Genomic DNA, 22,430 nt, shown 5'->3' with positions numbered 1-22,430 from the left:
CCACAAGCAGCCCCTGCACCTCCCAGTGCTGATTCTGCTCCTCTTCTGTTTCAGATTGGTAGCAGTGATGCAGGTTGGACCCTGGGCTACATGCTGAACCTGACCAACATGATCCCTGCAGAGGAGCCAGCTGCGCCCCCTCTCTCCCACGGCAGCTACGTAGGGCTGATGGTGCTGTGCTCCCTTGTGCTGGTGTCTGTGCTTCTGTTTGCCTGGCTTCTCTTTCACAAGCCCAAGTGCCTGCAGAAGGGGGTTGTTTAGGAAGAACCTGGAGGGAAGAGGGGCCATGTCACCCTGGCTGCTCAGGGCTAGGAGACCCCAGCAGAGCAGCCTGTGCTGCAGAGTTCCTCTCACTGAAGCTACTGACTGTACAACAAGGGCATTTATTTCTTCTGACTCACATTTGCACTGAGAGATGTTGGGACATCAGGCTCGCCACCTTTCTCTGCCAAGGACAGACAAGCTGGTGTCCCCTCCTTGAATGGGTTGTACTTTCATTCAATGAAACTTTGCTGCTTGTTGGTTTCTGCCTTGTGCACAGCATTATAAAGAGAAAAGTGGCAGCAATCTTTGGGAGCCAGTGCTCCTGCGAGGGTAATCTCAGGGTCACACATCCCACTGAGCTCTTGGGAGCTGTCACACACAGGGTGATCCTGCTCCTTCTCTGCTGAAGCTGTTCCCAAGAGCCCTTTCCACACCAGCACACCTCTGCTCACCTCCCTGGGCCCTGAGCTCTCGCAGCCCTACAGCTGGGTACAGCACTTGCACCTGATGGTGGGTCAAGCTCCCAAATGCCGCTCTGGGAAAAGAAGGGATGAGGACAAAGAAACTGAGCGTGCTGGTGGTCATCAGCCCTTATCTGGGCTGTGGTGGCTGTCAGCTCCTTTTGCAGGTGGTAAGAAGCCTTTTTCCCACATCTTTCTGATGTTGTTGCTGGACCAAAGCTGGCTCACTGTCGCACTGAGCCATTCCCATGCCCCTAGGGTACATCAAGACACGAGTTCCCAGCCAGGCATTGCTGGTTTTTGCAGGAACAGCTTGTACTGGCCAAGGATCCTTGCCCAGTAGTGAGTGCTTATGCCTACAGGAACTCTGGTGTTATCAGCATGCCTGTAGGTATAGACCCACTGAAGCAATCCAGGGTCACTGGATAATACAGCAGCCTCACATCTAGGAAAGATGTTTATTAAGTAATGTTCTTATAGACAGCTGGCAGCAGTTAACCAGCATTGGTTAACTTTGCTTTCCATCAGCAAAATTAGTGAAAATTTGCCTTTCCTTCCCTGATGGAATAGGCTTATCCTATGGCCATAAGACCCAGGGCTTGTGAGTGCACATACTGAGGCCCATCTTCTAGTACACAACTAGGATGATGCCATTGATTGGGTTTATGAATCACTTTCTTCCATTTTTCCATTCCTTGGTCTGAAAAAAAAAAAAAAAAAGAGGTAAGTCAGAAGTCCATTTTCGTAAAAACACTCAGAAACCACTGGTGCCTGTCTACCTCCCACAAAATCTTGGATATCTCTTCTCCTAATGGCCTGTAAGTGCCGGAGGTCAAAAGAAAGCAGATATTATAGAGAAAAAGGCATAGTAAACATGTACCTTCACGTGTTTCCCCAAGCAAAGGTGCAGGCAGTGAGGAGGGGGTCAGGATGTGCACACCCAACACCACCTTCTCCTTTAGGCAAGCACAGACACAGAACTCAGAGTTTTCATGCTCTCCCAACCTGTTCTTCTGCAAAGTTCAGGCATGAAAATATCCTGCAGTTATTTCTGCTTTATGCCTGGAAGTAGAAGCCCTAACATATTGAAGAACCTAAAGGTAAGGGAAGAATCTACCCTGTGATCTTTGGGCAGATCGTTGTTCTTCCAAAAATTTGTGTCTTATTTTTGCTCTGAAGTAGCTGACTTCAGCTTCTGTTGGACCTTGTTCTGCCCATTTCCAAAGGACTGAGTAACTCTGCTATTAAAAATCCCTTTTTCCTTGTTGGTGCTTGCAAATTGTCATTATATCATATTAAATAGGTTGATCTTCAATCTGTAAAGTGCTCTGTGCTGACCTCACTTGTAGCTCTTGACTCCATTTCTTTTAAAAGTTTTACATCTTTCTGAAATTGGAACACCAAAGTTTTTATCAGTGAGTGATAGTAGAGTCATTAATAGTGTGTATAAAGTAATATCCTCTGGTTTTGACCTATACTCTATGTTCCCCATTTATATATCTCAGGGCCACATCTGCTCACTCAACAGAAAGTTTTGAGGCTGTTTTGTCCAGTTGGACTATTGCAACTTTTTTTTTTCTCTCAGTAATTGCATTCCAGAACAGCTGCTGTCCCACACTGTGCATCACTGTCTCCATTATAAGTTATTTTGCCTTCCATGTAGCTCCACTGAAACACACACTGTTCAAAGAATATTCCACCGAGCAGATTATCCAGTTAAATCCACAAATGACACTTCACCACACTGTCAGTCCATTCACCAGTTTTTGTTTTATCTGCAAATAGACTGAGATGTTGGATTCAGCTAGAGATGCAGTCTTCCTTCAGTTTTTTATCAGCAAATATAGGTAGATGAGAGACTAACGGTAGTTTTTGATCGTGGCTGGAAGGCATGCACGTGTGATTAGAGCTGCTTCTGCTGCCCAGACAGCCTCAATTGCAACACACCTCATCTTGTGCCACCTCCCTTGCATACGGAGTCCTCACAGCAAAGCAGATGCCCTGGAGAAGTTCCCCACACGTGCTGGTGCATCCTTTCTCCCCATGAACAGCATGGAAACCTGCAAAATGGCAATTCCTCTCCTGAGATCTCTTTGGGGATCTGACAGCTGCTGAGTTGTGTCCATGGGAACTGGCAGATCCATTAAGACATTTCAGAAATTGATGCAGAAACTCCATGTGGAAGCTGGTGTGGAAAGAGAGCTTGTGCCAGTCTGATTTTCTGGTCCCTGCTAAGGGTTTATGCCAAAGGAAAAGGACAAATGCAGAGCCTATGAGAAGAGCTTTCACAAAGTTTTGTATCTTTATCGCGAATCCCATAGTATTAATATTATTAGCTCCTGATTCTAGAGCCAGGTGAGCAGCTGGTGTCTTCACTTACTCCCTCCCATCATAATTATCTTGCTTTTTGGTTTCAGTTTTGGGGTTTTTTTAAAGCTTTAAATATGACTTGAGTGTAACCTAAGGGCCCCAAGCTAAGACAAATATAAAATATGTTACATTTTTTTTAAACCTCGTGACTGTTAGACCCCATTTATAAATCAATCTCTCCAAAATTAGAATTTTGAAGGTGACAACAGACATGCCATTTGAAAAATCACTTGAGCAGACTTAGGCTTCAGGAACTGGTTGACTGAAGGCATCCTGTCAAGGTGGGACCCTTGAATATCATTGCCTGTATGTGAACCTTCACAGAAGAGCCTATGACTTTTTTTTCTCTCTATTTCTCCTGTTATTGCAGGACTTTATTCATGGAGGCTACTCGAAATCCTTGGTCAAAGAGTTCAAGTTTAATGAATATTAATTTCTTTGCTTCTGTGTTGTATCTGACTCAGCTGTATTCAGCTCAAATGTTCCAGAGACACCCAACGTGTGCAGGAAGACCATTAATGGTAGTGGAGGGAATGTCCAAATATGCCAGTAATAATGTATCACTTCTCTTGTTAATACAGTTGATCTGCCTCACTGATAATTATTTGTGCCTTATTTCTAATTTGACAGCTTCTGGCTTTAATATCTGGCCACTGGCTGCTGTACTGTTTTGCTTTTCTGGGGTAAAGCATCTTTTAACACCACATGTTCTTGTCTAGCAAATATTTATTCACTATTCAGCACTGTTGAGCTGCCAAGATTCCAGACCTTGGTCTTTTTCCTAGAAGAGAGAGCTCTCCTGGGCTCCTAGGAAGCCCTGAGATGTGCTGCAGCAAGGTGAGATGTCTCTGTTTGGGGTTCAAATGTTGATAGGTCCATTTTTGGGAAGGTTCCTTGCAGGGGGATTTCATAGCTTTGGATAGTGCAGGAGCAGTGTGGTCTTGCTGGGACTGATGACTTCTATGAGCTCTCCCATGTTCACCCAAGTGTCAGGTGTGAGGCAAAGCCACTGGAACTTCTCAGAGGAGAGAGCCTGGGTGCCTGCAGCACACTCACCTCTTGCAGAAAACAACTGGTCCTCACCACAGGCTCTAAGTACCTTTCGCTCTCCTCCCTGATAAAGCTACCTCTCCTCTGTGCACAGGCTACAGCTGACTTCTCTGGCCCTACAGCAAAGCACAGGGGAGCCTCCACTTGAAAGGAAGCTCTCAGAAGTGGGGCCATCACCTCTGCAGTGGGAGCCCGATTTGAAGTGTCTGGGCTGGCCAGGGCTCTTCAGCTTCTCCAAGAGCAACTCTGGGCCGGATGTGTACCCCTTCCTTCTCCACCCCAATTCTTCCCATGCTCTGTGCCAGGAAGGATGTGCAGGCTCTGCAGGGCTGCCAGCTTCGTCACAGGCTCTACAGACTGTTTAGGAGGGGCTGGGGGGACACGCTGAGGACAACAGTTCCTGCCACCCGGGCCATGTGCTTGCTTTCTGTGGCCCAGCCCTGAAGAAATGGATCTTTGTTTTGATGCACACACAAGTCTCTGTATGCTTATCATAATAAAGACTTCTGAACTTATGCCAGAAAAGTTTTTGTGCTCTTTTCCAGAAGATGGGAGTCTGCCAGTAGTGGAATGGAGCTTCTGGCACTAAACATGGAAAAATCCTGAGATGTGATTTCCTCTCTTGTCAGTTCCTTGATGTTCTTCTGGGTCAGATCTGAAGTTCACGGTGGATGGTAGCATCCCCTCCTGGTAGGGAAAGGCACTGTGGTCTTTCCCAGGCTCTGGGCACCTCACACGGGTGGCCTCACTCCCAGGAAGGTGGCTAGTAGCCAAACCCCATCTTTCCTTGCTTGAGCTTCACCCTGACCTCCTCAAAGCAGCTTGTTCTCCCCTGCTGCTAACTAGATGGATGCAGTCCTCTCGTCATTTTCCCTTTCCCTCCCCCAGGCGGCACCACTGGCATCATGCTGGCACTGCAGCCCACCCTCCCACCCCCCCAAACAGGTGAAGGATGGTGGGCCTGTGCCCCTTGTTCACAGGGCTGCGTGCCTCCGTGTGCAGCCACAGCTGTAGCTCTGCCAAGGCAAACATGCTTGCCATGCTCTTTATTTTTCTTTCAGCATGAACTCTCCACAGTTTGCTCATTCTTATGGCTATTAGCTTGAACTTTCCTCAGATTTTCCATTCTTCCTCTGGTAACAATATGGCCAGAACTAAAATGAACCCATCAGATGGGTGGCCATGGCTGGCTCTGGAGGGATCGGCTCCTTGCTGACTGTGACCACCAGCCATGCAGTGATAGAGGGGACAGGGCTCACATTCACATTCCTCTCACTCTCGCCAATGTGGCACAGAGCATTCCTGCTTCCTCTCCTACTGCCTCAAGGTTTCTCCATTTCTGAACATCTGGGTGGGGGGTGGGGGGTGTATGATCCATCCCAGATGTATTAGCCATACTTTCCAAACTAAGTCTTTATTTACTTCCTGCACTGTTTCTAACATCTTATATTGTTTGTTTCTGCTTTCATCACTGTTTTTAAACATGTCCAAATTTATCACTGGATTAGGATGTCGTTTTCCTAGAGTGTGTTAAGAGCCGTGCTAGGTCAGATCAAACAGGCAGTGTTTTGGCATTTGGCCCCAGCTGCATGGGGGGGGGTGAAGATCTAGGGGGATAGTTGGGGAAATGTCATAAGCCTTCTCTTCTAGCCATTAAGAAATCTGTGATCAAATGATTGCTTCAGGATCTGATAGCTGTGGATGCCCCTGTTCCCTATGAATTCATCCTATCCTCTTTTGCATTCATTTCACTTTCAGCTTCGACAAGGTAATTTCAATGTGTCTTCTGTGCAAAACTATTTCCTTTTGTTTACTTTAAACCTGCTGCCTGATAACAGGCTGCCCCCATCCCTATGCTATGGATAAGGCTGACTAAATCTCCAGACCTAGTAGTGTGCGAGATGTGTTCTCCGCCCACCCAAGATTTTGCTCATGGTTCCTTTTTAGGCTCTAATGGTCTGGCATTTTTTTTAAGTGTTGTTTCTCACATCAGTGTTGCTCTTCTCCATAGGAAAGTGAGACCTTTCCTCATGTGTCCCTTGGCAGCACTACAGTTCCAACTCTGCCACTGCTGTCCCAGGCTATGGAAAGCAGCCTGGGAAGCGAAAGCAGAGGGGGGAACAGACCAAACATGGGGCTTGTGCTATTTTACTATAGCCCTGCCTAGCACTCTCTGGCTGCCAAGTAACACTGGCTAGTGCTGGAAAGCCGCCCAGGTCTTTCCAATTGCCTTCGTTGCTGAAGGCTGGGAAAGGAGCAGCTCCATGGGAACCCAGCAGGCCTGGGAGCAGGGATGTGAAGGAGGCGAGGGCATTTCCCGCTGCTACGTGGGCTGCCAATTCTGCAAAATACTACCAGATGTGGCTCGCTGTAGAGATAAGAGCTGTCCTACCACACCCACGCTCACCATGCCCATGCCACAGCTTCGGCTACTTTGTCTTCACTTCTTACATGTGCTGGGAGAAGTTGTCACCTCCAACCCTGATTCTTGTTACTCAGCTACAGCTGGGTGCAATGCCATTCCTGCTCTTGAATCTGTGATGCTTTCAGACTAGCTGACAAGCAGGGATGTGGTGGGATGAAGCTTAACTAGGAGAAGGTATTAATATGGTTACTGCTGTCTTTATATACGTATAATATTTTTTCTTTTTCTGGTCATGTCTTCAAAAGGTTACTTTTTAAAAAACAGCAGGAGGAGGGAACCTGTGCAGATGGAGCAGAAGACCAAGAAGGCACAGGGATAAGGAGGGAAAGTATAGTGTATATATATATAGTATATAGGAAAAGATATAGGTGTGTGTATATATATATACGCAAACTATATATATATATAGGAAAATATAGTAGGGCTGGGGCAGAAGAAAGTCGAAGTTGGAAAGTCTTAGTAAGCCAAGCCATGAGCAGGCAAACCATGTGCTTTGCCCACCAGCCTGTACTGTTTGCATTAGAGGCTATCAACAGGGATTCCCTGGTTTTACCACTGCTCTTCCTGGAAAACTGAGGTAGAAAGCCAGTTGGTAGCACAAGCTGATGTGGAGAACAGGTAGGAAAGCAGTGGTGTGGGCAGCACTGGTAGAGGTTGCTTTGCTGGGGGAAAAGGCAGCTAGAGCAGACACAGAGTTAGGAGCAATGCTGTATGGATCCACCTCAACGTTGAAGAGAAGGCAAACGTTTGGCGTGGCACCGAGAAGCCCATTGCTAATGGCAGGATGAGCTCCTTTCCAGCATGGCCTGCGCAGAGCAGAATAGCATGTTACCAAAGGGAGCCTTTTTCATGGCCTGTCCAGCTGTGATGGTAAATTTTTTGGCTGTTTGTGCTCGTATTTGGGCTCTGTGTCAGGGCTGTCCTAATGAAGATCTCTGTCAGAGCTGCTAAGCTGCTGGAGTTTTAGCCTCGTGGGGCAAGGCTGCAAAGCAAAGTTGCCTCCCGCAACTGCACTGTCTGCAGGCAGAGCACAGGCACCCTGAGGTGTCTGTTAGCCACTGGGACAAGGGTGGCAGAGGGGTAGAGAGGAACCAGCTTCCCCCATACCCAGAAACAGTTTGTAACTCTTTCTTAGCAGACAGCAGGGCATTTTCATCTGTCTTTATGCCATTGAGCAATCTCCTGCTTTTCAGCGCCTACTGGAGTTCTTTCCCATGCCCGCTCCCAGAGCAGAGCGGGGCGATACCAGACCACCGAGTGGAGCTCTCCGTGCTGTCTGCTCAGCACCCCACGTTGCTCTGTCCTCCCCCCGCCCCGTCCTAGCTCGGCAGTTCGGGCTGGTGGCTTTGCGGAGGGCGATGCGGTCCCTGCCTGTTTATCCCGGGAGCAGCCGGGTGAGCGGGACTGGGGCAGAGGATCGGACTGACCCGCGGAGCCCGCGGCGGTGTCTCCTCCGCTTCCTCAGGAGATGGGGCAGGAGAGGAGGCGCGGCGCGGAGCCGGGGACGGACCCCGGGGAGGAGCTGCGAGAGCTGCCCGCGCCGGGCAGGCAGGGGCCGGGCAGGGCTGCGGGAGTCGTGCGGCCAGTGAGGCCGCCCTGGCGCCATCCCCACCCCGCTCGGCTCTTGCCCCACGAGAAGACTCGGCGACGGCATCCCCCCGCCCGCCGCCCCCCTCTCCTCTCCTCTCCCCCGCCCGCCGCTCCCCGTGCGCTTGGCAGCCCCGACGCCCTCCGCAGCCAGTTTTCCAGCCCTGCGCTTCTTCTGCGGTGACAGCCAGTGGCTGCGGGGGCCTGTTTGCTGTCCAGTTAATAAGTGAGCTGGAGCGGGGGGAAACTTCTTCCCCGGCTGAAAACGGGCTCGCCGGCGGGCAGGCAGGCAGGCGGGGGGAGCATTCCTGCGCCGCGGGGCCCCGGCGCGCCCCGCTCCCGCCGCCCCCCGCCCGCAGGTGCAGGGGGCTGGCATTCGGCAACTGGAAAAAGCTGGTTGGAGTTTGCACTTTAAGCTCACGGCTGGGAGGGAGCCGGGGCTGGGAGCTGGTCCGGGCGCCCAGCGCCGCGGGAGGATGGCGCGGTGGCTGCGGCCCCTGGTGGGAGCCCTGCTCCTGCTCGAGGGGGCGGCCGCCCTCAGCTTCCTCCACCATCGCTACGAGGAGCTGGTGCAGGCCCTGTTCCGCGTGCAGAGCCAGTGCCCCTACGTCACCCGCATCTACAGCATCGGCCGCAGTGTCGAGGGCCGACACCTCTACGTGCTGGAGTTCAGCGACTCCCCGGGCGTGCACGAGCCCCGTAAGTACGGGGGTATGGGGACAGCGGCTCCGAGAGGACGGGCTTCGCTGCCACGCTCCCTGCCACGCGGCACTGCTGGGGCACTGGGTGGGGGGTATCTCCCTGTCCAGGCAGGACTCCTGGCAACGCCCAGGTGTCGGGCAGTGCCGTCTCCAGCGGAGACCCCGCAGCCAGCCCAGGGGCGCGCACGCCCAGCCCGCACGCCTGCACTGTGCTTGCGTGAGCTGCAGCTGCAGCGCGGTCCGGGCGCGCACTTTGGACGGAGCGCTGAGTTTTCAGCGCAAGCTAATGCGAGAAACCAAGCGACTCTATCCCAGCACCCCATCTGCCCTGCCACCCTCTCCCTCCCAAAACAGTGTTGCTCAGGCAAGGAGAGGCAGCACCCACCCTCTGCCCTTTGCTGCTGGGTATTAGCAGGGAACAGTTCGTGCTTTCCTCCTCCAGACCGCAAAGCCAGGAGGACAGAGCAGGCACCCTGGCAGAGCAGGCGCTGGGCTCCCAGAGCCCTGCCAGCCCCGTGGGCTGTGCAGCCCCTGTGACAGGCTGTTCTCAGGGATCTCCACCTGCTGCCACGTGGCCCTGTGGAACCTTGGCAGCAATGGCCCCTTGAGCTGCTGCCTGTAGCATGGAAACACTGCCTAGCCAGACCTTGCTGACAGCTAAGTGCCCCAGGTGGCTGAGGGGACCAGCTGGCTCTCCAGGCTGGGTGGCTGCACACAGGACTCCCTCGCATCCCTGCCTGGTGCCCCTGGGATGCAGATAAGGATATGAGCTCTGCCTACTTTTTGCACGATCTTTTGCCTTTTCAAATCCTGGTTGATGTGGTTAAATGCAGGGGCCAACAAGTCCAAGCAGATTAGTCACATGGAAAACTGCCAGCAGTGCTGCAGGGGTGAACAGAACCTGAACCTGTACCTCCCTCAGTGGAGCAGCCCCCACAAACCCCACAGCACCCCATGCCTAGCAGCAGCTTGCCCAAGGACACACTGCACTGGGCCACTCCTGCAGCCCAGAGTATCATCTTCAGAGGTACCAGGAGGTGAGATGGGAGAGTTCCCACCCTGACCACCCCTACGACAGCCCCGTTTGGCTTCCTGACAGGGAAACCTGCTGAGGACACCTGGGGCACCTCTACAGTGCACCAAGGGCTGATTCAACGCAAGGAGTGGGCAAAGGGCACTGGCAATGCACCACTGGATTTTACACTTGCAGAACCACAAGAGAGCAGGTGAAAAGGCCCAGACTCAGATCTCCCCTGCCCCAGGCAGGCAGCATGAACCTGGCCACCCTCAGGCTGTCACTTTCAGCTTGTAGCACAAGGAATTTGGGAAACTGTGGATTTCCTTAAAGGACATGGAAAGTAACTCCAAAAAATAAGCCTAGAGTCAATGGGTTTACATGCACTAATTAGGGCTTGTGTATCCATGTGCATAAAGATTAGCCGTTTGCATACTGAAAAAGGCTGACAAGTCCTGCTGCAGACTCAAACAAAACAGAGAATCCCTGCTGAGACTATTTTTTTAAAGGCTGCACATATGCCCAGGATTTTTCTATATTTTTAGTAACTGAATTATCTAATTAAATCAGTTCTCCTGTCCCTGAAATCTAACAAGGTCAAAATATGTTGCCCACTTCTGGTATCTTGCGCTGAGACACAGCAATCAAAAGATTTGTCAAAAGCAAAATCTTTAGTCAAAATTAGATGTTTCTTTTGGATGTGGTGTCTCCTCCCTGTGCAGCAAAGGTGCAGGGGCTTTTGCAAGCAGCAGCTCCCAATGTGGAGCTGCGATGCCTTGTACCCCAGGGATCCTCATGGACACCATACGTGGCAGCAAGGCTGCATTCTGCCACTGCAAGTCTGATCCCTGCTGGTGGCCAGAAAACTCACCGTTCGATGGGAGTCTCAAGCTCTGGCAAGCCAACATTTGTAACAACACCCTTTTTATTTCCTGACCCTTCCATGTGACAGTCAGGCTCCCTTTATAAATGACTTCCCCCGGTGTCTCTCATCCTACCAGTGCTGACTCTAGCCTTCAATTTGACATTTTATTTTCCCACAAGTAACTGCTTTAAAAAGACCCTCTGGGAAAGCATGACCCGTCCCTCATGTGTCCTACCTCTCCTTCAGCAAAGCAGCAAGTCCTTCTCTGGGCACAGTCTGTGGTCTCAAAGTCTGTATTTTGAGACCTTATTTTAGAAAAGTTGGTGGTAAGAGACTGTTTTGCTCCTACTGGAGCTGCCTGAGGGACAGTTTGATTCATATTCAACTCAGCTGCTGAGGCTTTCTCCAGGTTCTTGTCCCTTGAGGGTGAGGAAGGCCCTAAACCTCGACCTTGGAGGTAGGTAAAGGGGAGGGAGAGAGGAAACCAATGCTGCCTCCCATCAGCACGGGAATCAAGGCTTATAACAGCAGTCAGAGGTGACTCTGCTCTTCCAGTGAAAGAGCACATCTCACCCCAAGCCAGGAATTGGTATTATCCTGACAAGTAATGAAAAACTCCTTAAAGTATGTAGTCAGGAATGTGCCATGCTGGTGAGAGGCACTGAGAGCAAACTTGGAAGGGCAGAGGTGGGAGAAATGGCCTGTCCCTTCCACTGCCACCCACAACATTGCTGTGAGGCCCTGGCACCCCAGGGCTCAGGGTGGCAGCAATCCTGCCAATGCTCCCTGGTCCCTCCGTGCTGTCTTTCCCTAGTCTAAGATGAAACCACCTGCAAATACTCCTCTTGTGTGGTCCAAAGGCCCAAACCAACCTGGTGAGGAGCCTGAACTGCTCCCAGGAGTGCTGTGGTAAAACAGAGGGGAGCCCATATGAGAATTGTGCCACTCTCCCTCGCTGAGGTTTGCATTTTCCAAGGGAAAGGGTAATTTCACACCATTTACTGGGTGTCTGCCTGGGGTTCCCTATGGTAGGAATTTGCTCTTCCCCCCTGTCCCAGTGCTGGCTGATGTTGTCACTCTCTTGCTCTCTCCAGTGGAGCCAGAGTTCAAGTACGTTGGAAACATGCATGGGAACGAGGTGCTGGGCCGTGAGCTGCTGCTGCAGCTCTCTGAGTTCCTGTGCGAGGAGTACCGCCGGGGAAACGAGCGGATCACCCGCCTCATCCATGACACGCGCATCCACATCATGCCCTCCATGAACCCCGACGGGTACGAAGTGGCTGCCAAGCAGGTACCAGGCAGCGATTGCCTTCTCCAGCTGGGTAGGGGCAGAAAACCTTTCCAATCCCTGTGGGATCCCCTTCACCACAGTTAGGAGGAGCGGACATGCTTCCTCTTCATGCCCTGCCAAATTTGGCCCCTCAGCTGGTGTCGCTGCTTCTCACCTCCCATGCCAAGGGCTTGCACCGTGTGTCCTGCCACAGGTGACCTTGGAAGCTGATTGGAGGAGACTTCCTACACTGTCTTACTCTCCTTAGAAGTTATTTGTCACAGGAGGGCCACTGCAAATCCCCTGCCCCAGACTAGGGAAGTGGCAGCTGATGAGCAGGCAGGGACATGAGAGATGGGGGAGGAGTAAGCCCCCTAGTCCTCCCACAAATCTTCACCAGTTTCTTTGTACTGCTAGACTTCAGGGAGATATCCATGGCTCTTTCAGTTAAGGCAAATTGTTTATTTGTCTCTGTCACCCTGGAAAATGAAGATATTGTTACTGACTTTGCCTGGCAGTACCAATATTCTTTATTGTCCTGCCAGCAATAAGATGGGCTGTGACTCAAAGGCACAGTGCTGTTACAGTGGCCAGTCCCTACCTTTCTGACACCCAACCTGCCTGCACCCATCCTGTACTCACCCCTGTGATGCACCTTTGCCCTGCAGGGCCCAGACAGCAACGGGTACTTGACAGGGAGGAACAATGCCAATGGAGTGGACTTGAACCGCAACTTCCCTGACCTCAACACACTCATGTACTACAGCAGGGAAATCAGCGGGCCAAATCACCACATCCCACTGCCTGACAACTGGAAAAGCCAGGTACTAGTCTGGGAAGCTGTGAGAGCTTTTAGAGTGTCTCAACATGCAAGCAAATACACTGTCATTTGGCTTGCATGGTGCTTGACTCCTCTAAGCCTTCTGCATGCAGAGAAATGATGTGATCCTGGTCCTATATCACAGCTTGCACCTCTGCCAGGAGGAGGGGCTGGCATCACAGCACATGCTAGCTAATGCCTGTGTGTCAGGTTTTGGGGTTGTTCTGGGACAACTGTTGCAGGATATGCACAGGAGGAGCCTGCTCTGTGTATCAGGGCAGGTGGTGGAGAACAGAGGAAGCTGCAAGGGCTGCAGCACACATTGCAGGACAGGGTCTGACATGACCGATCACACCACAGCCCAGCATGGAGCAGCAGCTGGCCCAGAGGTAGCTGAGCTCTTCTCTCTTCTCCTCACAGGTGGAGCCAGAGACACTGGCTGTGATCCAGTGGATCAGCAGCTACAACTTTGTGCTCTCAGCCAATCTGCACGGTGGAGCAGTGGTAGCAAATTACCCCTATGACAAGTCTCAAGATCAGCGTTTCAGGAGCCACCGGCGCACGGTCAACACACCTACCCCTGATGACAAGTTGTTTCAGAAGGTGAGCACAGCCACGTGAGGGCATTCCCTGGCAGGGTGCAGTGTGTGAGAGCTGGATAGGAGTCTCTGGTCGCTGCGTCATGCAGGAGCTGAGCCAAGAAACGTGTTGGAATGAACCATTAGCAGACTCCGGCATTTCTGCCAGCCATCAGCTCATGAGTCAGGTTCAGGGCAGTCCCACTGTGAGCCGGTCCCACCAAAAGGACAGGCCAGTTCTAACCCTCAGGAGCACCTTCCTTGTCTGTGCTGTGCTTGGGTTCCCCATAACCCCAGTACCACTGATGTCTTCAATACCAACCTACTCTTCCAGAGCTGGAGCCTGCCCCCAGCTTTGCCATTCCATCGTAGCATGCATAGGATTTTTTTCCTAGAGACGTTGCAGGGTCTGGCTGGGGATCTGCTGAGAGCAGGATAAGGAGGGTGAGTGCTAAGCAGGAGCTTGCAGGTGGTGAAGAACAAGAAATACAACAGACAGCAAGTGTACCAGGAGCATAAGCAGACATCAGGACATGCATCAGTCTGTGCTGCTGATCCTGTTAGCACTAGCTGCAGCCTGTGGTTTTTCCTCCATTATCCCAGAAAACAATGCCTTCAGTCACTGTTTCCATTAGGAAATAGCCAGCACAAGAAAAAAGCAAGTCTGCGTCAGAACAGTTAATGAGAAAAATAAGTCTGAGTTGGAGTTCCGCATTCTCTGGAAGCAGAATCTATGCAGGGGCTTGCCAGGACCTCCTGGGATCACAACTGTGCTCAGATCCAGATGTAAAGAGTCTGCAGTCTGGGGCGTTGGCTAATGATACCCACATAGCCTCAGAAGTCAGAAATGTAGAGAAGTAACTGTTTTCTTGCTGAAAGAATGAGATTACACCATAACACCATAATACAAGGATACAGAGTTTGCATTAGAAAATGAAAATGCCAGTCTCAAACTGTGTCCTATGCAAAGGACTGGCTTTGGATGCAGCAGCCCAGTTTTAGCTCTGCCTTTGTGTCTAAAAATAAGCAGTAATTGTAATAAGGGCAATAAAGAAGTGGTTGCTAGAACAAGAAGTTGTCCAAACTCTTTCCTAATCCAAATTCCCCTGATTTATATGGTATTTGCATCAGGACTGGTTAGTTTTCTTTGCCTGTCTTCTCCCCCTGTTAGTGCTGTTTGCTGTGTGGGGCCCAGCATCAATGGGGCGGAGTGTCCCTTCATGGGCCCAGTGCCCTCTGTTCCCCCTCTTCTCAGTGGGAGCAGGGCAGAAGCCACGTGTGACATCAGCAAGCTTCCAGCTTACCAGAATACTGCTCCTCCTCTGCCTTCATCTGCCTACATTCTGTAGAGGTCTTGGACACCTTCTGTTGTATTTCATGGCAGTAAAATGCAAGAGCTGTCTCCTGTCTGACTTCCCTCCCATGCTCCTCAGTGAAACCTGTGCAGGAGGGAACATGTTTTGTCCAGAGCCAGGTAGGTTCTCCAGCCACACAGGGCTGGAGCAGTGACCACTGGCTGCTCTCCCTTCTAGCTGGCCAAGACCTACTCGTACGCCCACAGCTGGATGCACCGTGGCTGGAACTGCGGGGACTACTTTGCCGATGGCATCACGAATGGGGCATCCTGGTACTCGCTCAGCAAAGGTAAGGGCTGGGCAGGTGAGCACCACACACAGCAAAGTGTTGACCTGAAGAGAGGTGAAGGGATAGGCAACAAACCTCAGGATAGAATGTGTTGGGGAAGGAGTGTGGCAATAGCACTGTGCCCATTACTAGACACCATTCTGGTGTCTGCATCTCAGACCACGAAATGGCTTGGGAATACTGGAAGTGGCTTGAGAAAGAACCAAAGAAATAGTCAAGGTCTGCAGAGACCTGCTGTGCGCTGCTGGACAAAAGAAGCATTAATCTGTTAGTGTATTTGAAAATGCTACAGCATAACTCCATCAAAACCCACAACTGACCAAAGGGAAGACATCTCTTGTAGCTGCTGGTTCCTGAAAAATCTGATTAAAAAAGGCACAGTGAGGAAACTGAAAAATCAACACTTTAGGCTAGAAAGAAGATTGAAGAGGAACTGGACAGAGGCACCTGTGGTACCCAACCTCCCTGATCTTCTGAAGGCAGAGTGGTGAATGATCCAGCTGAAAGAGAGAGTTGGGCAGCCACAGGGGGAGGGCTGCATGGGGGGGGGGAGGCTCTAGTCACACTGTCATGGAAGGAGGAGGTTGCTCCTGTGGCGTAAAGAAGAGTGGGATGGTTCCGGTTGAAGAAAGACAGGGGCCAGGATGACTGGGACATGGGAATGGGGAGGGAAGGGGGCCTTGCCCTGGCCACAGGCCTTTCTTCTCTTTCAGGCATGCAGGACTTCAATTACCTCTACACCAACTGCTTTGAAATCACCCTGGAGCTGAGCTGCAACAAGTTTCCCCCCGAGGAGGACCTGGAGCGGCAGTGGATGGCCAACCGAGAGGCCCTTGTTGCTTTCATTGAAGAGGTAAGGAGGCAGTCCTGAGACCTTCACCTTTTCTGCAGGTCCCCGTGGGCTCTGGTGATAGGAGACCAGTAGGCACTGGGAGTGGATGCAATACCCTCTTGAGCAAAGGAGGGCCCTTGACCCATCAGTCTGTCTCCCTCCCTGCAGGTTCACCAGGGCATCAAAGGGCTGGTGTCAGACGAGAACAACAACGGCATTGCAGGAGCAGTGATTTCCGTCCAGGGAATCAGCCATGACATCACCTCTGGTGGGTTGCTGGTCCCCTTGTGTGCTGTCTCTTTTAAATATAGCCTCTTGGAGGCTATCTGGATATGTGGGTGGAGGTTAGCAGGTGAGGCTATAATATGCGTGGCCAGCATGGTTTGTTTCCCAAAGACACTAGCTGTGAAAAATATGCCTGTGCATCCTTGACCAGAGAGGGCTTAGGAAAGCCTAGGGAAGACAGAGGCAAGAACTGGAATGCAAACCTTATGGTAAAGGACTTCAGAAACTCAGCTCCTATTTTATCTGAGACAATTTGAGGGGATAATCTACTCAAGCATCTAACTATATACAAAGAGCTGAAACAATGGATAGGAAATATTATGACAGCAGAATAAGATAAAAGACTGAAAGTTCAAGCTGACAAGTTTAAACTGAGAATGAAGTGCCACTGTAGCTTATCCAAGTTGTGGTTGTTTCTCCTTTGCTGTCCAATTTTAACCTCCTTTTCACGAACACCCTCCTCCAAGCAGACCAAACATTACAGACTGGCTGCAGAAAACAGCCGATATTACAGCTCATCAGAGGTCAGACTACAAAATAATCAAAACTCCTCCTGGCCATAGAGCTGTGACTCAGTAACACTAATATTTGGCACTTATGCCAACCTGCATAGGAAAGGGGAGTGTGGAAGAAATCACAGAACCACAGAAGAAGAGCTGGCTGCCAAGGGCCCTCTGGGGTCTCCTGTCCAGCCACCTTCTTGGAGCAGTATTGTCCCCAGCATTGGCTCTGATTAGCCACTGCTCCCTCTGGCCAGTTCTCACTGACACCAAGGATGGTGATTTCACAGCCTTTCTGCTGTTCTGTGCTAGGGCTGTACCACCTTCACAGTGAAGCTGCGCTTCCTGATCCACTCTGAGGCAATTTGCAATACCCATCTAGTTCCATAGATGGGATTATACTCCAGTTGTTAAAGTGATCCATAATGTGGTGCTACCTCACTGTTGGTTGTCTCCTATCCCTGTTCTTGCCTCTTTCTTCCCTAGGCTTTCCTAAACCCTCTCTGGTCAAGGATGCACAGGCATGTTTCTCACAGCTTGTGTCTTTGGGAAGCAAACCATGCTGGCCACACATATTACACCAGTACATGGTCTGTCAGTGTTCCTGGGGCTTTCTTATGCAGGCAGAATCAGGGAGCAGCTGAGCTGATGAGCAGCTAAAACCCTGCTAACCCAAATGTGGCGAAACTGTGTGTGACAGGGATTAGAGATTGTGTTATGCATAAGGAGTCAGACTGGAGCTGTGATTGCCCTTAGGTCTGCTGTCATCTGACTGGTGAGCACTCAGATTTACAGGCTCCCTACACAGACACAGCCAATGCTGCTGTACAGTCCCCTTTCACTTGGCATTGGACTGATCTGTCCTCCTTGGCACTAATGAGACATCACTTGCAACGTACCAAAGTGAATCCAGCCTTGCAGTAGCCAGCAGATTAGGAAAAAAAAGTTCTAGGTTTTGAAGGCTACACATCCTAGAGGAAGTACCTCAGCAAGAACAACTGGAATGTCTTTTGCTTTGCTTCCTGAACATCCTGAGTGCTTTCTCTTCCTGCCTTCTGTTCCAGGTGATATGGGGGATTATTTCCGGCTGCTGCTGCCTGGCACTTACACTGTCACAGCCTCTGCAGAGGGGTACCATCCCCAGACGGTGACAACAACAGTGGGCCCAGCTGCACCTTCATTGGTGAGTCAGGCTGCATAGTCACAAGGGTTTCTCAAAATATCTTCACCCCAGGGAGAAAGAAATGCAGTAGGGGATGTTTAGTGAGCAGTAGAGAAAGGAGATGGGATGTCAAGCATTACCTGTGGCTATAGGCTGGCTGCTTTGGCAGACACAGGGCTCCTTGCAGCTCACAGAGGGAATCAAGGTGCAGACAATGCCATGTGCCTTTCAGTTCCTTACTGAGGGCTCACAGCTGCCCTGGGCTGCCATGCCAGCTTCTGTGTCCCTCTGCCACTTGGCTATAGGGAGAGCCCCTGGTTGGCTGGGACTGCTGATCTTTAGCTCTCACTCATTCTCTGCACTCTCCAGGATGAGGTGATGTGGAGATAGCACATGTTCCCTGAGGTTTAGTTATCCCTCTAGCTTTGTGAGTTTCAGCACTCTGTTATCATCTGCATTCTGCCTGGGACCAAACACTTTATCAAACTCATAGCAAGAGGCTGAAGTCTGCCTTTCTTTCTGCTGAGAGCACCCAAGGTAGATGGAAACTGGGTGCCAACAAAGAACAGCCAAGCACCTTTGGGAGATGAAGTGCCCTTGACACTGCTGTGTCTTCTACAGTACCTTTCTGAGGGCAGGCTGGACAACTAGAAATTGGTTATAAAAAAGTGTATGGTGATCCCTGCCCCTGCTGTTGCCTTGTGAACATGGTGGAACCACAGATGCAGCCTCCTCTAAGGACCATCAGGAACTCCCCCCGTGGCATCCTGGCACATCATTTGCTTCGCTGTATGTACACTGGTCAGGCTCTGCTGTAAATACTCTGTGGCTGTTCTCCCGCTGTCCATCTCTTCATCTCGCTCTGCGCAGCCTCTGAAGTTCTTCCAGAACTGCCCTTTTCTCAGGATTAGAAACCATCTAATTTTCGTCCTAAATTTATTTATGGTCAGTTTTTCCCTATTTGTTCTTGTGCCAATGTTGTGCTTTAAATAGCTACTCTTCTTCTCTGGTATTTATTCCCTGGTGTATTTATAGAGAGCTGTCAAGCCCAATCCTAGCCTTTGTTTTGCTAGGTTAAGCACCCAGCTCTTTGGCTCTCCTTTTTAAAATAGATTTTCTTTTTACTGTGTTACTGTAGAAGACTGATTTGTTCCCTGATGATCTGATTTTTGGAGATCTCCTCTCACAGCAGCCCTTCTGTCCCCATTTCTGCAGTACCTCCCATCCCTCCCCAAGGAAGCCCATACAGCCCGATTCCAGTTTCACCTTTCTGTATGGCCTCTCCATTCCCCATTTATCTGATGCTGTGTTTTGCATGCTTGTTGTCCTCTTCTCCCTCTTGTACCTGCTTGCATGGCTGTAGTGGATGAGGGTTTCTTCTCTGAAATTTTTTTTGCCTGCATCTATTGAAAGCACTGGTTACTGAAAGACTCATTAAGCAGGATTCAGCTAACAAGATGAAATTGAAAAAGAACTCTCTGACCTGAAGCATTCTATGTATTAAATATTCACAGAGATGCAAAGCAATGCTATGTTTCTGGCAAGAAAAGGTGAAGAAAGAGCACAGGTCAGTCCCTTGCCTTTCACAGCTCCTCTTCCAAACCATCCTAGGACATCACATTGCCACAGGAGCAACTGTATAAGAAATGTCACTCGTTGTTTGTACAACATTTTCCACAATAAAAAAAAAAGCTTTCAGCTGCTTCAAGAACTGTGTTCCCTTAACACTGCCTGAGGCCCCTTATTGTTTGTCTTGGCCCCAGAGTCAGCTTCGAATGCAAGCAGTAGAAGCATGTCCTACAGACCTGTGAGCCAGCAGCACACATGCACTGCTGTTACAGAGTGTAAGGTGATAGATAAGGCCACACAAAAGAGGAAGAAAACCCTCCTGATGGTTTCCTGGAAAAAAAAACCCTCACCTGGGGAGATATTCCCAGAAACTGATAAAAGGATTAAAATGAAGAGAGGAGTGATAAGGAGATAACACGGCCTTTTTTTGGTGAACAACCTGGCTGCCATCCTGGCTGACTGGATCCTTATCTGTCTATCACCCCAAAATTATTTTATTAATTATAGCCACTCAAAAACTGCCTAAAGAAAAAGGTATAAAGAGAGATTTGACATAAGCAAAAATTGGGGAGAAGTTCCATCAACGCTGCGGAGGTAACCAATGGGCTACCTTTTCAGCCTCCACCTTCTCGGGACACCTTGGGGTGAGCTTTATACACATACACTAATTTTACTTTTGCTCTATAGTACTTTAAAATCTTTACTTATTCTTTGTTAGTTCTTTTGCTTTAGGGCGGGTGCTTATGTTTTGCAGTATTAATATTCTTTGTAAGCTGCTTTTGCTTTAGCATGTGCGCCTATGCTTTGTATTATTATTATTATCACTACATAGTTTAAGTGTGCTTTTTTTTTGCAGTTAGACCCTATTCCAGACACAGGAAACCCCACAAATTGTCACAAATTTGTATTAATAAATGTGTTATTTCATGAACTGTTAGAGTGAGTCCATTTTTAGGTGCTGACAGTTCGTTGACGGCAAAATAACTCCTAGGAAAAACCTGCTGAGGGGTTTTTCTACCGCTATTCGGTGTAGTCCTTATATAAATAGGTATCACACCGTTATTTTTGTTCTTTCTCCAGGTGCATTTCCAGCTCAAACAAGAAGTGGTGAGGAAGCCCCCGGAGCGTAAAGCCTCAGGCACACGCGTGAACAACAAAGCCCTTCAGAAGAAAGTTGTGCCAAGAGCCACCCGCCGGGGGACCCAAAGATGAGGACAGCTCACTTGGCAGAGAGCTGGGGGAAGCCGTTTACGTGAGGTCTGGCCGATGACTCCAACAGTGAACTTTCCAACAGTCCAGCATGAAACTAGCCCACATTATTAGGTTATTAAACAAGGAAGTATTTAATCCGTGATCAAATTGTGAAGTCATTCACAACAAAATGGGCCTGGGCTACAGTTCCCTGGGAGGTGTGTCTGGTGTCTGTGTGTGCTGAGTTCTTCTCCCGCAGTCACTCCATCCCAGAGAGCTCTGTTCCCTTTACTCCTGGACTCAGTTGCTACAGCCCACTTGAGAAGCCCAGACACTAGTGCATACCAGGGATAATGAACCCAGGCCCTGGTGTATGCTGCACTCACCTGGGCACACGAATCCTGGGTGTGAGTGCCACACTTCTCCCTCAGGTAAGGACACTTGCTGCCTGTAGGCCCTGAAGTTAGGGGAAGGTCAGTTTTAAAGCAGGCAGTGATGTGAGCATCTCTGAAGACAGTTTGAACCATATGTAGCACACCTATTGCTGGTTGGCAACGTTGGGAAGTGGTGGTCCAAGGTCATGTCCTGATCTTGATGTGCAGATGAGACTTTTTAGTAGCTGGTTTGGACTATTGGTAGTCAGACGGGCTGAAATGATGCATGCTGGCAAAAGCCAAAGATGATCCCATCTCCTTATGTCTTCAGGCCCAAACCAGATGGTTTGCTGAGGGGTCTGCTATACCCAACACAAACTATTAGTCTGAGCACAGGAGCAACTATGTGAGGTTTTAAAATTGATGATGAGTAGAAGTGCAAGCCAAGTTATTTGATGTTCCTTTGAGACAAATACCCTGAACCTTGGTCCTGTCAATGTGCAATGGGGAGGTGTGGATGCTTGATGCCAGCAGTGTGCTGTGCAGGTACCACATAAGCCATGTGAGTTGTAATTGGGTTAGGAGAGACAGGATCCATTGTTCAGTGAGGTGGGGTACTACAGGCTGAGGCTTAAAATGCTGCTTAGGCTGTGCAGGCAGGTTTGGAGTGGAAGCAAGAGTAGAAACGAAGCTGGTTATTTCCATGGTAAAAATATCTTAAGCAGGCAAAACCTTTCTAGCATTCTTCATTGAAAATAAATAACTCCAGAGGGATAAACAGCACGCCCCAGTGATTTCTTTTTCCTTGGCTGGTTATCTCTTATCTCCCCCATACAGCCATTGGTTACACTGTTTGTCTCTCTGTCTCAAGCCTGTCCAAAAAGTGTCCCCCAAACATCCCTTTGCTCCTCCTCTTTTCCAAACGTCTGTTCATTTCTTGAGAGCAACCTGTATCACCCTTCTGCATAAGCAATATTCTGCATTTCATCCCTCACTGTCACCTCCTCCTCTGCCTGTGCTACAAGATGCTGGTGGCATTTTCAGTATTAGCAGCACACACACAGTTGTAGCTCTGCCTGCTAACAGAAGCTTTTTCTCCGTCATGCCAGTTCTTGTAAAGGCAGAGGAAGCTGTCCCTTGCAGGATAATTATACAGGCTACAAAGTGCCAGGAATGGTAATGCACTTAATCGTGGCTGAGTGATTTTCGTCTGTAGAGGCCAGAGTAGGCTGGAGACACTGCCCTGTTCAACAGTCACAGCCAAAGCTGAATTCCAAGCCTTCAATTTTATCTTTTTTTTTTTTTTCCTGTAGCAGAAGAAAATTAAAAAGCATGGTGAGGCTGAGATGCTCAAAATTCCATGTGGTTTAACACTTCTTCCACTGGCCAAGCCGAGCAGCATCACTGCAGATGCTAGACCCTCCTGCTTGAAGGCACATGTCAGTGCACGTTCACCCAAAAGATTTC

The 22,430-nt window shown here is 49.9% G+C and overlaps 2 protein-coding genes and 1 long non-coding RNA gene across 11 annotated transcripts in view; 2 read left to right on the top strand and 1 right to left on the bottom strand.

The window, feature by feature from the left end:
* Positions 1-4,660, top strand: part of ENTPD1 (ectonucleoside triphosphate diphosphohydrolase 1) — a 32,750-nt gene extending 28,090 nt beyond the window's left edge. For all 9 annotated transcript variants that reach the window (XM_032694495.1, XM_032694496.1, XM_032694498.1 and 6 more), the window contains one exon: positions 55-4,660. In XM_032694495.1, the coding sequence (XP_032550386.1) occupies positions 55-261 (207 nt within the window). In that variant the 3' untranslated portion in view covers positions 262-4,660. The remainder of the gene's footprint in view (positions 1-54) is intronic.
* LOC116790019 lies at positions 1,170-9,490 on the bottom strand. The gene is made up of 2 exons (XR_004358225.1): positions 9,244-9,490; positions 1,170-1,425 (listed from the first exon to the last, which is right to left on the bottom strand). It is a non-coding gene; the product is annotated as an uncharacterized LOC116790019 (long non-coding RNA).
* On the top strand, positions 8,436-21,709 carry CPN1 (carboxypeptidase N subunit 1). The gene is made up of 9 exons (XM_032694505.1): positions 8,436-8,856; positions 11,833-12,029; positions 12,677-12,832; positions 13,249-13,431; positions 14,939-15,050; positions 15,764-15,903; positions 16,051-16,150; positions 17,732-17,850; positions 20,479-21,709. Exons 1-9 carry the CDS (start codon positions 8,634-8,636, stop codon positions 20,608-20,610), a joined length of 1,362 nt encoding a protein of 453 aa, XP_032550396.1. The 5' UTR covers positions 8,436-8,633; the 3' UTR covers positions 20,611-21,709.
* Positions 21,710-22,430: the final 721 nt, after the last annotated feature.

This window comes from Chiroxiphia lanceolata, chromosome 8 (assembly GCF_009829145.1).
Source record: "Chiroxiphia lanceolata isolate bChiLan1 chromosome 8, bChiLan1.pri, whole genome shotgun sequence".
Lineage (NCBI taxonomy): Eukaryota > Metazoa > Chordata > Aves > Passeriformes > Pipridae > Chiroxiphia > Chiroxiphia lanceolata.
This window is presented reverse-complemented; position numbering and strand designations above follow the sequence as displayed.